Raw genomic sequence first — 17160 nt, forward strand, 5'->3', positions numbered from 1 at the left:
CCACTAACACGGTACACGCCACCACTAACACGGTACAGGACACCACTAACACGGTACAGGACACCACTAACACGGTACAAGCCACCACTAACACGGTACAAAGCACCACTAACACTATACAAGCCACCACTAACACGGTACAAAGCACCACTAACACGGTACACGCCACCACTAACACGGTACAAAGCACCACTAACACGGTACACGCCACCACTAACACGGTACAAAGCACCACTAACACGGTACACGCCACCACTAACACGGTACAAAGCACCACTAACACGGTACAAAGCACCACTAACACGGTACAAGCCACCACTAACACGGTACACGCCACCACTAACACGGTACAAGCCACCACTAACACGGTACAAGCCACCACTAACACGGTACAAGCCACCACCAACACGGTACAAGCCACCACCAACACGGTACAAGCCACCACCAACACGGTACAAGCCACCACTAACACGGTACAAGCCACCACTAACACGGTACAAGCCACCACCAACACGGTACAAGCCACCACCAACACGGTACAAGCCACCACCAACACGGTACAAGCCACCACCAACACGGTACAAGCCACCACCAACACGGTACAAGCCACCACCAACACGGTACAAGCCACCACCAACACGGTACAAGCCACCACCAACACGGTACAAGCCACCACCAACACGGTACAAGCCACCACCAACACGGTACAAGCCACCACCAACACGGTACAAGCCACCACCAACACGGTACAAAGCACCACCAACCCACCCTCGCGACCCCTAACACCCAGATCCGCCGCCACACCACAACACAGTAATATATGCTCTAAAGAGCGAATATATAACCCACACTACTCCAGTCCGCCAGCCTCCCAGGGGGAGCCAGACACCATGGGCAGCCTGACGCCACATCTTTCCCCCCACACGAGTCCTGATCCACAATTCCCACCCCCTGTGGCCGCAAGCTCCCAGCTCATAACACTAATCTGTAGGCGATGAGTCACAATAACGTGGCTGAAGTATGTTGACCAGACCTCACACTAGAAGTTGAAGGGACGACGACGTTTCGGTCCGTCCTGGACCATTCTCAAGTCGATTACTTGACAGTCGACTTGAGAATGGTCCAGGACGGACCGAAACGTCGTCGTCCCTTCAACTTCTAGTGTGTGGTCTGGTCAACGCTAATCTCATATTTGGACCAGACCACACACTAGAAGATGAAGGGACGAAGATGTTTCGGTCCGTCCTGGACCATTCGCCTTCACAATCGATTTGAGAATGGTCCAGGACGGACCGAAACGTCGTCGTCTCTTCACCTTCTAGTGTGTGGTCTGGTCAATATACTTCAGCCACGTTATTGTGACCCATCACCTGCTAATCTCATAATTCGTTTCATTCCCGCCATTATCTATATCTACTTAGTGACACACAATATGCAGTCTAGGATAGCTTTATAAATGTACGTATGTTAATACAGATATATTCATATTTAATGTTGGCATTATATTTGCCAGTTAACACAGAACTTGGGGCAAGTTTTACTGTAGGTTTCTCCATGGTGTTCCCGGAGTATTTTTATCGAGGTTCAAGTTAGAAATTGATTACCTTTCGTTCGCCTTCACACTCTCAGCCTGATCACGAATGTCGTGCTTAGGTAAGATTGGCTTAATCTAGGAGCCTTAAGTGTTACCTGTAGAGAGTGGGTGTTGTGGTGGTGGTGTTGTACAGGTGTGGAGTGGTGGCGTTGTACAGGTGTGTCGTAGTGGTGTTGTACAGGTGTGTACAGGTGTTCAAACAGGTGGGATGTGTTGTGGTGGTCATACACTCGTGGTAGTCATTAAATGCTCAATTAATGTCCAAATATTAGATCTGGGATGACATAATACAGGAAGCCTTCCCCCCCCCCCAGTCCGGTGTCCCAATTCTACCTACTAAACAGTAATCAGTAATCTCTACTTCTACCTACTAAACACAGTCAGTAATCTCAGGCAGCATGTAAGTCACGTGATAATCTCATCCCGATTTTCTGTATCGTTACAGTAATTTAATTACCTAACTATCCTTATCCTAACTCGCCCTATAGGAGCATCTAGTTCCTGAACCCATCGTGCGATGTCGTTACCTTCTGTTAATTAAACTAACGTTAGAAACGCTGAAAATAGACTTATGGTGCATGTGTTATCAAACTCTGTAACTAGTTCATTGATGTTGTAATTTGCTTTGCTAATCGAGTATTGGGTTTCAGTGCCTGAGCGTATTTTGTGTCTTTTTTTTAACATCTTTCCAGCCTCACTCAAAGGCTGGATAGGCCTTCAGGATCCATAATATATTAACTAAACTCAAGCCGTGTCAATAAATTAGTCATGTACAGGATTATTGACTCTCGAACAATTTATCTTGTCGGGAATTTTGACCTGTTGAGAACTTTGACATGTTGATTGATAACCGTACATGTTTTAATGTCTAGAATGTTATAACTTTTCAGCATTGCTGAGTTACCAATATCTCAAGGAAAATATAACCTAAAATTGAATTAGATCACTGAGTGACCTGACCCGCGACCAACAAGCGCCTTCGACAAACATTATTAACTTTTCCAAGTCTTTGAACGTTGGTCTTATAGAGCCTGAATGTTGGCAAACTTAAATCTAGCCTCGTGTCTCGTGTTGCTACGGCTCCTGCTGCTGGCCAAGCTTTGGTTGCTACGACACCTGCTGCTGGCCAAGCTTTGGTTGCTAAGGCACCTGCTGCTGGCCAAGCTTTGGTTGCTAAGGCACCTGCTGCTGGCCAAGCTTTGGTTGCTACGACACCTGCTGCTGGCCAAGATTTGGTTGCTTCACTTTTGAGTCCAAAATCACTTTCTCGGGCATACAACACATTCATATTATTAACAGGTTCAATAAACTCGTGGATACCCTGAATCCCTTGTGGATATCCTGAATCCCTTGTGGTTATCCTGAGTCCCTTGTAGATACCCTGAGTCCCTAGTGGGGGTCCGGAGTCCTTGATGGTATCCTGAATACCTCGTGGGTACCACAAGCGTGCCATTTACCGCCCAACAGCGACAAGCTACATCACCACATAAGCAACCAACAACAAGAATGATGTATAAAAACTTCACCCACTCAGTACTGGCGTCGACTGGGGCAAAGAGCTCGTCGTTGAAGTCGCCAAGTTAATCACGATATTTGGTACGGCCGGGCCGGGCGCTGGGGCACTCCCTGGCACTAGAGACAACTACTCCTTCACAAGAGTCCCGAGATCGATAAATGTCCCTTCACGGGGAGTGTCCGACAGGGACGTCGGTGGGAGGAGAGCGCGCGGAGGGCCGCCTCAGACACACCCTTCACCAACGAGAGCTGGCAATAGACTACTAACTTTCTCGCGCCATACACGTGGTGTGGGGACTCACTGCGCATGCGCCACAGCCTTCTCGAAAGGTTACCACTACATGTATTTTGTGATGTCTATATATATGTTATTTTTGTCCATGGGAAAATAGGTATCTAGTAGAAATACCATGTGTTAAAATACACCGACCAATAGGCAGGTGGAACACATAATACGCCATCGCAACAGCACATTTCAAGACGACTTAAGTAATCTGTAGTTCAAGCATCACATCTTACGACACACATAGAGGGGGAAAAAACAAACAAAAAATGAACGTTGGCAACTGAGGCAAACATACTTTTAGGGAAAATGTAGAACGATATCAAGTAAAATTCCGAGCGATATATTAAAGACCACCACGACGACACCCCCGAATTACGGGCTCACTATAGACCGTGCTACATAGACCGTTCGTTCTGAGTAGCTAAATCTAAAACAACATGACGACACCTGTCACTTGCCGCCAGGATGTAAACAATGACAGGGACGCTGGCTCGCTACCTGCTGTAACTCGCAATAAATAACTCGCTTATTTGGCCCATTATTAGCGAATTCCTAAAAGGCGTAAATATATGACAACATTTATAATTGTCGATATTATTACTCATTTGCTCGTTAGGTTGCATCCTTTTGTGGTCACTTGATTGATTAAACTTATTGATTTTCTTATATTATTTCCGTATGCTTCTGTTTCTGTGTTCGTTTAAGAATATGTTAATTGGAACATTTTAGTCTCTCTCTCTCTCTCTCTCTCTCTCTCTCTCTCTCTCTCTCTCTCTCTCTCTCTCTCTCTCTCTCTCTCTCTCTCTCTCTCTCTCTCTCTCTCTCCCATCAGACATTTATGGATCTAGAAAAAAATATTGCGTAATGAATCTAATACAATTATATATCCCAACAAAATCTGGAGCCCCAGACTCCCAGAATCCCAACAATATAATATATTTTGATATCCAAAAAGCCTCTGAAACAGTGCCACACAAAAGTTTCTAAGCTCAAGCCTCGTGGTATTGGGAACAGATTTCAAGCTTGGATCAAAGACTGATTTCCGGAAAGAAGCAGTGAGTGGCAAGAGACAGTTCGCTTGATCACCCTATACATCCCTCTCTCTCTCTCTCTCTCTCTCTCTCTCTCTCTCTCTCTCTCTCTCTCTCTCTCTCTCTCTCTCTCTCTCTCTCTCTCTCTCTCTCTCTCTCTCTCTCTCTCAAGTATTTACAACCTGTGTCTCTTCTCGTTTATTCCCCCATCTCTTTCTCCCTATAAGTCACTAAAATCCCACTTTGCATTCTCTTCAGACCGATTCTCTCCTGTCTCTCCTATCTCTCCGTCTCTCTGTACTTCCTCTTCAGCGGATTTCCGTCATTCAAACCCGTGATCTGTACCAGTGCAAAAATATCCCACTGATTGGGACTGAATGGAGGAAATAGCGAGAAAGAGAGAGAGAGAGAAAGAAAAAGAGAGAGAGACACAGAACACTGGAAAGACCGATAAAATATAGAAGATACAGAAAGGGATGAATTTGGGGTGAAGAAAAATTACAATAATGACAAACAAAATGTGAAGGGGCAGAAAGGTACACACGAGGGAAGGAAGAGAAGGTGCGGAAACACAGTAATGGGAGGAACGAGAGGGAAGAGAAAGAAAATAAAAAGGCAGAAATGAGATGAGAGGGACAGGGGGCAAGGAATAGGCAAATAAGTGAAAGACGAGAGGCACAGAAATCAAGGGGTAGAGTGGGATACATAGAAAGAGCAAACAAGAAAAGGCGAGAGAGGCACAGAAAGGGGTCAAACAGTGGAAGAACAGAAGACATAGAAGGGGCTGATAACTTAAAGAATGAACGCACAAAAGGGGCAAATAAAGGAGGACGGAAAGGACCAGTAAAAAGGGAATGAAAGGGAATGGAGGAGAATAGGTGAAGACACCGAGAGGGCAGACAAGAGTATGAGGGAGAGAAGGAGCAGGTATAGATGGTAAGGAAGAACAGAAAAGACACAGTCTTCAGCGTGGCACAGTGTCGATGAGGCAGAGTGCCAGTGTGGCATAGTATCAGTGAGACACAGTCAGTGAGACTCCTCCCACTCTCACCTCCCTCTCTCACTCTCCCTCTCTCACTCTCCCATCTTTATCTACGTAGACCTTTTCTATCAAATTATTTATCATTTAAAATTAACGAGAGAGCAGCTGCTTTTATTTTCGTTGTCTCTTGGTATTTATTTAGATATGTGCGACTTCTATGCCTATTTGTGTGTCTGCAGGATTGAGCTTTAGCTCTTGGACCCCGAATTTCTAGCCGCTGGTTGTCTAATGTAGTGACTCCTGGCCTATGGCTCTTCTGCTTCTCAAGCCCCCCCCCCCCCCCATCAATGTCCTCTTGTTCTACTGGTATTCTATGTCAGCATATCTTTCCACTATGGCAATCCTCCCTAAGTATATGTGTTGAGATAACAGTATAGGAAATAATGAGCCAACGAGAATCAACAGCTGAAAATAAAGTTCTGGGGAAAATTAATATTTCACCATGGATGTTAAAAGAAGGTGCACAGGCCCTTAGTATACCTCTGGCTCAGGTCTTTAATGAGTCAATTGAGAAGAGAGTTTTACCCAGCTGTTGTGAGATGACGATTGTCGCGAAAGGAGAGAGAAAGGAGAGTGAAAGAAGGCAATTAACTAGAGGCGAGAATCACTGATAACCATCACCCTAGCAAAGTACTCGAAAGGATAAGACTAATTTAACACTTAGAGAAGATCAGGTATATCAATAAACGCCAACAGGGAGCTTCAGGGAAAGGAAACAACGCCCTGACGAACCTTCAACAGCTCCATGGTAAAGTAGTTAAAACACAACAAGACAGCGACGGTTGGGCAGATTTTATATTTCTGGACAGCCACAAATCCTAACAAACAGTTCTATATTAGAGACTACTACATACACTTGAAAAGCAGGCTGGAATAAGTGGAAGAACATTAACATGGATAAAAAAGTACCTAACAGACATGAATCAGAGTCACAGTGAGTAGAGATAAATCAAACAGAGGTAGAGCAACAAGCGGAGTACCACAAGGATTTGTGCTGGTTCCCAAACTACTTCTCATTTGACTTAATGACTTAACCACAACAATTTAATCCTATATGTCTGCGGGTGATGCAAAATTTATGCCAACAATCGAAACAGATGAAGATTGCTAGATACTTCAAAATCAAGATGATATAGACAACCTGTAGAATAGGACTGAGAAATGGTTGTTAGAGTTCAACACAAGCTAGTGTAAGTTGATGGAATTAGGAAGCAGGTGGCTAGGAAGATGGGATCACGATGAGGGAATATTACCTCCCTGTAACGACTTGAGAAAAAGACTTGAGAGTAGAAATAACTTCAAGCCTAACTCCGGAGGCCATATTGACAGATAACATCACCAGCATTACTCTACAATGGCAAAATTCAGAACATCAATTCTGATGTTAGAATTCCTTGTCGGATCTGACTTGAAAGTTGTGTATATGTATGTATGTATGTGTACGAGTATACATGACTTTGCATCTTTTTGCATGTATGGATGGATGTGTGAGTTCTTGTGTGTGTCAATACGGGTGTGTGCAGGCTTTGTGTGCCTATGTATACATGTGTGCGGCTTTGTGTGTGTTTATGTATACATGTGTGCGTCTGGTTCATTAGCATACCTGTAATGCAGATTTTTTGACATTTTACATTTTTCAAAAAAAGGTTATGCTAAAATTTCTGTTCACAGTCACAACTACATCGCATAATAAGGGAACCGGTTATGGGACAAAGGCATGACAACCAATATGAATACTTTTCCTATACCATAAATTATCTCGCGGAGTATTTGAAACTTGTAGTGGAAAATGTTAAATGATAAATAGATGTTGTATGGTGTGTGTGTGTGTGTGTGTGTGTGTGTGTGTGTGTGTGTGTGTGTGTGTGTGTGTGTGTGTGTGTGTGTGTGTGTGTATGTGTGTGTGTCTGTGTCTGTGTGTGTACTCACCTAATTGTGCTTGCGGGGGTTGAGCTTTGGCTCTTTGGTCCCGCCTCTCAACTGTTAATCAACTGGTGTACAGATTCCTGAGCCTACTGGGCTCTATCATATTTACATTTGAAACTGTACTCACCTAATTGTACTCACCTAATTGTGCTTGCGGGGGTTGAGCTTTGGCTCTTTGGTCCCGCCTCTCAACTGTCACTCAACTGGTGTACAGATTCCTGAGCCTACTGGGCTCTATCATATCTACATTTGAAACTGTGTATGGAGTCAGCCTCCACCGCATCACTTCCTAGTGCATTCCATTTATTAACTACTCTGACACTGAAAAAATTCTTTCTAACGTCTCTGTGGCTCATCTGGGTACTAAGTTTCCACCTGTGTCCCCTTGTTCGTGTCCCCCCCGTGCTGAAGAGTTTGTCTTTGTCCACCCTGTCAATTCCCCTGAGAATTTTGTAGGTGGTTATCATGTCTCCCCTTACTCTTCTGTTGTATGGAGTCAGCCTCCACCACATCACTCTGTGTGTGTGTGTGTGTGTGTGTGTGTGTGTGTGTGTGTGTGTGTGTGTGTGTGTGTGTGTGTGTGTGTGTGTGTGTGTTGCTCATGCCTCTACAGCAGACAAAACCAAACAATAAAAATCCAAATCACTTTAACCCAACTAAAATGTTTTGCACCATTTAATCAAGTAATGCATTTCTATCAGATATAAATATACGCAACAAATTCATTTATTCCCACACTGTTAACACAACTCATTCGAGTATTGCACATCTAAGTATAAATTATATTTTTGAATAATGTTACTAATTACTGTCAAAATTATGTGGAATCCCTTATTGACTGCCAGAAGAGTGCCACAATTAAAATATTTAATTAAATCGGACTAATGTTTAATTAATTTGGACAAATTGCAGTTTTTTTCAAATTAACATTTATTGGCGATATTTTCAGGAAGTGTGGCGTTATTGCAAGACTTGCTTGTGCAATTGATTGCATTTTCAAGACATTATTCTGTATGTCTGTCTGTCTGTCTCTCTCTCTCTCTCTCTCTCTCTCTCTCTCTCTCTCTCTCTCTCTCTCTCTCTCTCTCTCTCTCTCTCTCTCTCTCTCTCTCTCTCTCTCTCTCTCTCTACCTCTACCTCTCTGGTAGTCCACCAAACTACCTCGCGGTGGTTCAGTCTGCCCACACTTAAAAACAATTCGCCAAGTGCTCGTTAATGTAGCCGCCAATCGGCCCGTTTATAAATGAAAAACACTGTACACAACGACACTCAATTGATGACCTTCGAATTGCTACACGTGTAAGGTCGAAGCTCTATTGACTGGGCTATGAGTAGTCTTAATAAGAAAAGTTCTATTAGGCCTGGTGTAGGTCTTTATATACCCACGTAATATAAAGTGACAGTAATTATCACTGCTCATTAAAAAAACGTTTAAGAAAAACATTCGTATAGTCTTGTGTACTGTGTACTGTGTACTGTGTGAGTGTATTAAACATACTCAATAATTGTAATTCCCGTTGTCTGGGACAGGAAGCCCGTAGCTTTCTTGGGCTCGTCCAGCTCCAGCCTTCTTGGCTTATCTTCCGTGTACCTATTTTTCTGCTAGGGGAAACAGAGGCATCAGGTGAAAGGAAGGGTGTCCAGACGTTGCTGTCCTGCCCGGGGATTGAACCCGGGTCCTTCGGTTGTGAGTTGATGGTGTAGACCACTGAGCTACTGGACGCAATGAAAAGCACTTGAGTAGTGAAAACACACCTCTACACACACACACACACACACACACACACACACACACACACACACACACACACACACACACACACACACACACACACACAGGACACAGGGACACAGGTGGAAACTGAGTACACACATGAGCCACAGGGACGTTAGAAAGACCTTTTTCAGTGTCAGAGTAGTTAATGGATGGAATGCCACACACACACACACACACACACACACACACACACACACACACACACACACACACACACACACACACACACACAAACACACACACAGGACACAGGGACACAGGTGGAAACTGAGTACCCACATGAGCCACAGGGACGTTAGAAAGACCTTTTTCAGAGTCAGAGTAGTTAATGGATGGAATGCCACACACACACACACACACACACACACACACACACACACACACACACACACACACACACACACACACACACACACACACACACACAGGAAACATGTCCATTCAAGAAGCAAAACACACTATTAAGACAAACCACAAGCCCAAAACGTCCCCTCAACACCGAGGCGCCTCGCTCACCTCACCTCACCGTTCACCTCTCACCGTGAACGAACAAGTCCTCCTCGAGTGAGACACAAGTACAAGTATTGATTAAATATTAAAAGCCTTGTTAAAACAATTAGATAACTTAACATACTAATTTAATTGAAGCCGCCAGATTAATGCAAATTCAAGTTAATTAAGTGAGTCACTAACTGAAGCATCTACACTATTTGAAACAGACCGCGGGGGGGGGGGCATAAAATATTTAAATTAATGCCTTTCCTGAATAATATTTTAGTTATTAAACCTCAATTTATATGGTGAGAGGAGAGAGAAGATTGAGGTTATTAGGGCTGACCTTACCTCAGCGTGGGTAAGGTTACCTAGGCGTGGGTAAGGGAGAGGTAAGGTAACAGGGCCGCTTCGTCCAGGAGTCTGTAGTATTCCTCTTGGCCCCACCACCAGCATCTCTGGCTTCCTGTTGCTCTCTGGATGCTAGTGTTCATCTCCAATGGGTCCCCCCCCCCCCCCAATGGCACAGAGGAATGATGGAGGTTTGTGTTGATACACTCAACACAAGAGAGGGAAGACTGGGGGGTTGTGTTGACCTACGCGGCACCCAGCAGGGCAGGGAGTGCCAGGCACACATACGACATCGTAATCACCGCTAACGGCGTCACCCCCGCCGCACCGTCGTATAAATGGGCTGATAAAGACGTTTTCAACATAAGATATAATGACATTAATGGTGCATACAGTACTCAGGGGGATGGCAGATACCGACGCCGACACCAGCCAGGCGTAGGCCCTCCGACGTGCTGGCGGGGGGAAGGGGGAGATCATGGGGCGGGGTGACACTGGATAGTCATGGTGAGGTGACACGATGATTGTCATGGGAAGGTGACAGTCGTGAGAGGCCTGTAAGGAGGAAGGTGACACACTTAGACACTATGGACTTCAATTCCACCTCTTGATAGACACTTATGTTTGTATTTCCTTGAGACGCCAGGCTTCGAGACCCGCGCTACCTGCCACCATTTGTGAATTCAGATAAAAGGGCGTATTCATGTGCGTATTCATGCGTGTATTCATATGTAATGTAATATCGAAACATCATAGCAGGTGTTTCGGTATTTGACTGAATAGTTCTGTAAACACACTCATCATAGTCTCCACACACGCAACTCATCATCCGGCGACGAAGGCAGATCAATCAGCACCAAAAGTGCTCTCGTGTAAGTCCTTCACAGTAAGCCTTCTCAGTTACACATGTTCGATACTCAGCAATATTATTATTTTCGGTGAAATTATTAAGTATATTACAAGATTCTCATGGCAATATAGACTCGACCTACTTTTAGAGATTATCAATTATCAAAGAATTCAATTGGTAGAATAAAATACTCAATAGGTAAATGGAATATAGGGAGGTATGCAGGTTTGGGAATATGGTGTCGATGAGGGAGATGGATTGCTGGATAGCTTTGTTGAGACAAACAGTCTTTGAGGATAAAGGTAATAGGTATATGAGTGAATGTGGGATAGCCAATAGGGATAACAAGCCCTTACATATTCTAACTGCATTAGTTTAAAAGCGATAAATATCTTCGGTTTGTGTGTGTGTCACCGCTGAAAGTTTCGATAAAATTTATACAAAATAAGAAAATTGTCTCAGTGGGAAAGGAAAGTTTCATCTTGGCAGTACAATTGGTCAGCATTTTCTTGATTGTTGGCGGCAAAAGTCCTTATCTTGCCGAGTTTGTGGTGGTAATTGTGTCCCTGAATGAGTATATTCCTGTTTGGTCTTTGCCCAGAGAACACCCGAAGTTGGATCTTACTGCCAACAGGTTTCCTCTGGATTTTCGTTTTAAACCTTAAAAAAATACATGGTGTTGGACCTCTTGCATTCTGCAGCAAGATGGAGTGTGAATAGTAATGTTGAATATTTCATGATTAGCTGGCATTTGAACCCCTTATGTGTGGATTCAGATGCCTCAAGACAGCTATAACTAAACAAAGTCTGATCTGAGGGCTTGGTAAAAAAAACTGACATAAGCAAAGTCTAATCTGAGGACTTGGTAAAAAAAAACTGACATAAACAGTCTAATCTGAGGGCTTGATAAAAAAAACTGACATAACCAAAGTCTAATCTGAGGATTTGGTAAAAAAAACTGACATAAACAAAGTCTGATCTGTGGGCTTGATAAAAAAAACTGACATAAACAAAGTCTAATCTGAGGACTTGGTAAAAAAACTGACATAAACAAAGTTTAATCTGAGGACTTGGTAAAAACACTGACATAAACAAAGTCTTATCTGAGGGCTTGATAAAAAAAACTGACATAAACAAAGTCTAATTTGAGGAACTTGGTAAAAAAACTGACATAAACAAAGTCTAATCTGATGACTTGGTAAAAAAACTGACATAAACGAAGTCTAATCTGATGACTTGGTAAAAAAACTGACATAAACGAAGTCTAATCTGAGGACTTGGTAAAAATCTGACAAAGTCTGATTCTGCAGGCCTGGTCACAAATCACACCCTGCCATGTACAAGGCTTGAAGAGACTTCTCTAACACCCAGAGAACTACACTTGGACTTGTGGACGATGATGTGTCCCGGAGCAAGACTTACCATCCAGGACGCCAATGGTCTGAGCGGTGGAGTGGCCAAGTCTCCCCCTCTCATCTGGCCCGAATTTACGAGTTAATTCATACCCCTCGACCTGTAGGGCGGTCCAGTGAAGCGAAAACTGCATTTTCGTCTTGAGAAACCGAATGACCAGAATCCGGAAGCAGAAATGTAGTTTAATCAATCCTTTCAGATCGAATACTGCGAGAAGATCATCCAAGTGAACAAATCCACAAGGGCCGTGACGAGGATTCGAACCTGCGTCCGAGAGCATCCCAGACGCTGCCTTAATCGACTGAGCTACGACATAGTCAAAAGGAGTTGAAACCGAAGTTCTACTGAACTTATTGGATCCTGCAGCCTCTCCGAGGCACAAACCAGGGTTTTACAAACCAGACCAGGCAGCGTCTGGGATGCTCTCGGACGCAGGTTCGAATCCTCGTCACGGCCCATGTGGATTTGTTCATTTGATGCATCACGCAATTGTGATTTCTGTGAGTAATCATCAAAGTGACAATTCAAGGCTTATAAGTTACTCATCCTAGCAGTAGGAACAGTTGTCAATCCAACCTGTCCTCTTACAAAGAACGTCGCTTTTCGCTCGTATGCGTTACATAAGGCCAAGAATTGTCGTACTAGAAAATGGAAGCGGCTGGCAAAAGTGACGTACTGTCCCGTTTTCTGTTTTGGGTCCTCTGGTGGGTTATTAGAGGACACTTTAAATTGACCGTTTTCTTGACATCAGCAGAAGAGTTCGCGATGACCATCAGGAAGTCGGCTACTAAAGCACACTACGGCACCATCTCTGCATGTTGCGAGGAGCCCTGAGGTGTTGCAAGGAGCCCTGTGTGTTGCAAGGAGCCCCTGAGGTGTTGCCATGAGCCCCCCTGGGTGTTGCAAGGAGCCCTGGGGTGTTGCAAGGAGTCCCTGGGGTGTTGCAAAGAGCCCAGCCGTCCTATAAGGGGGTGTGGTAGGACCGTGTCTGCAACTAGACTCATGAAAGTGCCCAAGCTTACCATCATTGGTAATGAAGAGAAGTTATGTCGCCAGACATTATGCTAATGTAATGACTCTTGTTTGCAAGGTCCTTACCGAGGCTCTTTTGTTTATTATATATATATATTTTGTTTTGTCTTTCTCGTTTTTTTAACTTTATCTTCATATCTGTGTGTGTGCGTGTGTGTGTGCGTGTGTGTGTGCGTGTGTGCGTGTGTCTCATAATCCACCATATTCCCACAAGCACATATATAATTTCACACAATAAATTAATTTAATTATGCTCACGTGACGTCACATAATTGGAAGTCTGTCTAGTTAATTAAATATCCATGTGTAACTGGATAGCTGACGCAGCCTCCAATCACATCGAATCTCTAATCCCTTACCCTTTGTGCACCCCCCCCCTGTCTCTCTCTCTCTCTCTCTCTCTCTCTCTCTCTCTCTCTCTCTCTCTCTCTCTCTCTCTCTCTCTCTCTCTCTCTCTCTCTCTCTCTCTCTCTCTTTGGGAGGAGGAGGAACAGTTATATCTGACAAAGTATTTATCAAGGAGGACATAGAGAGGCTCCACAAGTCTAGAGGGGAGACTTAACGCCTCCGTGGGCGCCCCCCTGTCTTTGTGGGCTGTGAGTATTTGCCGGGTTGCTCCTCCTGCCGTTGTGGCTGACGGAGGAAGTGCCGCTGGGTGATGGAGAGTCGTGTGTCTGGTCGCGTGTTGACTCTTCTCCTCGTCTGGAGTATTATTAGCGCAAAGCTTCTCCCCACACCCCTGGCCTCTGCCTCATATTCCTTGTGTGCTCTGTGGGGATGGCGAAGACTGGCTTCCTTACATGGCTGTGTGTGTGTGTGTGTGTGTGTGTGTGTGTATGTGTATGTGTATGTGTGTGTGTGTGTGTGTGTGTGTGTGTGTGTGTGTGTGTGTGTGTGTGTGTGTGTGTGTGTTTGGGCATCGCCTGTAGGTTCACTTGCTTGTCTCTGTAGGTCATACCTCCTCTCCCTGTTTCACACACTCGCTGTCTCCAATATTCCTTTCCCCTGTCCCTTCTCTGTCTCCCACATTCGATTCCCTGCCTTCCGTTTCCCCTTCCTTGTCTCTCTATGCCATTTCCTGCCTCATTCCCCCTTGCCTGCCTCCCATATGTCTTTCCTTGCCTCCAAATACCCCTCCCTACCCCCCAATAACTCCCTCCCTGCCCCAATACTCCGTCGGTGACTCCAATACCCCCCCCCCTGCCTCAAATACCCTGTCCCTGCCTCCAATACCCCCTCCCTGCCTCCTGAAACCCCTCCCTGCCTCCAATACCTCCCATCCCTGCCTCCCAGGCCACCTGCTCCTCCCTCCCTGCGACTCGGCATTAGATAAGACATTCATATAGGCATAAAAGTCATTCAATTTCCATAACGAAGCTTCAAGCTTTCATTAAGAATTTTGCAAGCACATGTCCTCCCCATAACACCTGGAGCATGAGGAGGACCTGGAGCATGAGAAAGACCTGGAGCACGTGATTGTGAGCTAGTGCACCCGCACGTAATTGTGAGCTAGTGCACCCGCACGTAATTGTGAGCTAGTGCACCCGCACGTAATTGTGAGCTAGTGTACCCGCACGTGATTGTGAGGGTGTTCTCCTTTGTGCTTCTCAACACGCACGCGCGTGTTGAGTGCTAGTGCACGCGTGTGCTCTTCTGCTATCACGTGTGTGCTATCAACGTGCTATCTACACACACCCGTGCCGGTGTGCCTAGCACAGTACGTCCCGTGTCACTGTTCAATAATAAATATTCCATAAGAATTTTATTGTAGTTTAAAAATACAGCATAATATTTTTTTTCCTACATGCAAATACGGAACGGGAACCGTGTTTTTTTTATGAATATGCATGTTTCGCTATAATTCTTGCTCTATAAATATATATATATATGTGTTATATATATATATAAATGCTCTATTATTTTGCAAAAAATATGCGAAAGGCATTGCGTCTCGTTAATGAAAATATGCAGTCAGTTCTACGTACTGATGTGCACTACGGTGTTTAGTAGTTCAGATAGTTCTCCTCTCTCTCTCTCTCTCTCTCTCTCTCTCTCTCTCTCTCTCTCTCTCTCTCTCTCTCTCTCTCTCTCTCTCTCTCTCTCTCTTTTCTGAGTCCCGTGACAGCTATGCCAGCCAATAGGAGCTGCTTCGGATGGGCCAATAGGAGCTGCTTCGGATGGGCCAATAGGAGCTGCTTCGGATGGGCCAATAGGAGCTGCTTATCGTGGGCCAATAGAAGCTGCCTCTCATGGACCAATCGGAGCGCCCTCTCATGTGTTAATAGTCATTCTTTAGTTCTTTATTCTTATCTGCATATTTTTTTATTGCGTAGTTTCTTTCGTAACGGTCCCGTGCATTGGTCCCGTGCCATGATGACGCAAGCACGTGCTGGCCGGTCGTGCCAGCACGTGCCAGAGGTCAAGGGGGGGAATAATACATACTATATCATGGTAACAGGAAGAAACCAGCAGGATTCCTTTGCTTTGGGACCAGGCGCCTGGGGGCTCTTGAAGGTCTCTAATGCTTAGTTGCTTCGTATTCTCTTACAGACGCTGCCTTGATTCACGAGGCTGTGTCAATGATGCGTGTAGTCGAGGCACTGCTTCGTGCAACGGTGGCACTGGTTCGTGCAACGGTGGCACTGGTTCGTGTAACGGTGGCACTGGTTCGTGCAACGGTGGCACTGGTTCGTGTAACGGTGGCACTGGTTCGTGCAACGGTGGCACTGCTTCGTGTAACGGTGGCACTGGTTCGTGCAACGGTGGCACTGGTTCGTGCAACGGTGGCACTGGTTCGTCCAACGGTGGCACTGCTACGTGCAACGGTAGCACTGCTTCATGCAACGGTGGCACTGCTACGTGCAACGGTGGCACTGCTTCATAGAGCCGTGGCACTCCCGCATATTATGCAGCAATACTTGACAAAGCATAGTTCCCCCCGCCACCGCCGCATCCTTGCACACCAGGAGCGCCATGGTTTCACAGCCGTCAAAGGTGCCAGACTCGATGGCACTTTGGCACCCAATTGCCGAATTAATTGGTGTTCAGTCTCACCAAACACTGTTTGTTTGTTTTTTCCCCAAACATAAACATAAACATGCTTGACGCGTATGTGGATCTTTTTTTTTTTTTGCACCTATTTTTTCACGGTCGCCCCTACGCGATTAGGAATTTTTTTCCAATTTGTTGGTCATGTTTAGAAAGCATTTTCTGATTTCACGATTGTCCGTCACTCAGGACATACAGTCTCATCCAGTTGTACCTGATCTACCCGAGTTTCTGATGGCGTCGAGGGAGGGGAATTATCCCTCTGATGGAGTCGTGGGATTCATTAGAACTGTTAATTCTAATCAATTTATTTAATAATAATAGTTCACAGTATATTGGGTGTTCTACTCTTAAGGCGGGGGAGGGGGGGGGGTTCCCAGAGGGGGACAACACCAGCGCCACCTGTCCTCGACACGATGGTACTGTGATTAGCGGCCGATTGCCCTAGTACTCCCCCGCTCCTGTGCCCAGGTAAGTCCACTACGGGCTCACTATAGCCCGTGCTACTTGGAACTTGTTCCGAGTAGCTGAATCTATAACAACAACAACCTAGTACTAGTTAAGAGTCCGTGACGGCATGTAAATCACTGAGCCTAATAGAGGGGATAAATTTGTTGTGTTGTACTCCATGTTGTACTCCTAGACATTTGCCTGCCAACGAATTCCTCTGTTAACTTAAAGCAAAAACTCTCTCTCTCTCTCTCTCTCTCTCTCTCTCTCTCTCTCTCTCTCTCTCTCTCTCTCTCTCTCTCTCTCTCTCTCCTCTCTCTCTCCTAGTTCCCCGCAGATGTCATCTTTCTCTA

The 17160-nt window shown here is 45.1% G+C and overlaps 2 protein-coding genes across 2 annotated transcripts in view; one reads left to right on the plus strand and one right to left on the minus strand.

Moving 5' to 3' along the window:
- Window positions 1-3344, minus strand: part of LOC123744944 (uncharacterized) — a 231224-nt gene extending 227880 nt beyond the window's left edge. Inside the window, exon 1 of the mRNA XM_069306325.1 lies at window positions 3125-3344. The gene's annotated coding sequence lies outside the window, so the exon portion shown is untranslated. The remainder of the gene's footprint in view (window positions 1-3124) is intronic.
- Window positions 1-16193, plus strand: part of LOC123744943 (keratin-associated protein 5-2-like) — a 23128-nt gene extending 6935 nt beyond the window's left edge. Inside the window, exon 2 of the mRNA XM_045725162.2 lies at window positions 15860-16193. Coding sequence (XP_045581118.2) covers window positions 15860-16193 — 334 coding nt within the window. The remainder of the gene's footprint in view (window positions 1-15859) is intronic.
- The last annotated feature ends 967 nt before the right edge of the window (window positions 16194-17160 follow it).

The sequence above is a fragment of the Procambarus clarkii genome, chromosome 57 (genome assembly GCF_040958095.1).
Source record: "Procambarus clarkii isolate CNS0578487 chromosome 57, FALCON_Pclarkii_2.0, whole genome shotgun sequence".
In the NCBI taxonomy this organism is placed as follows: Eukaryota; Metazoa; Arthropoda; class Malacostraca; order Decapoda; family Cambaridae; genus Procambarus; species Procambarus clarkii.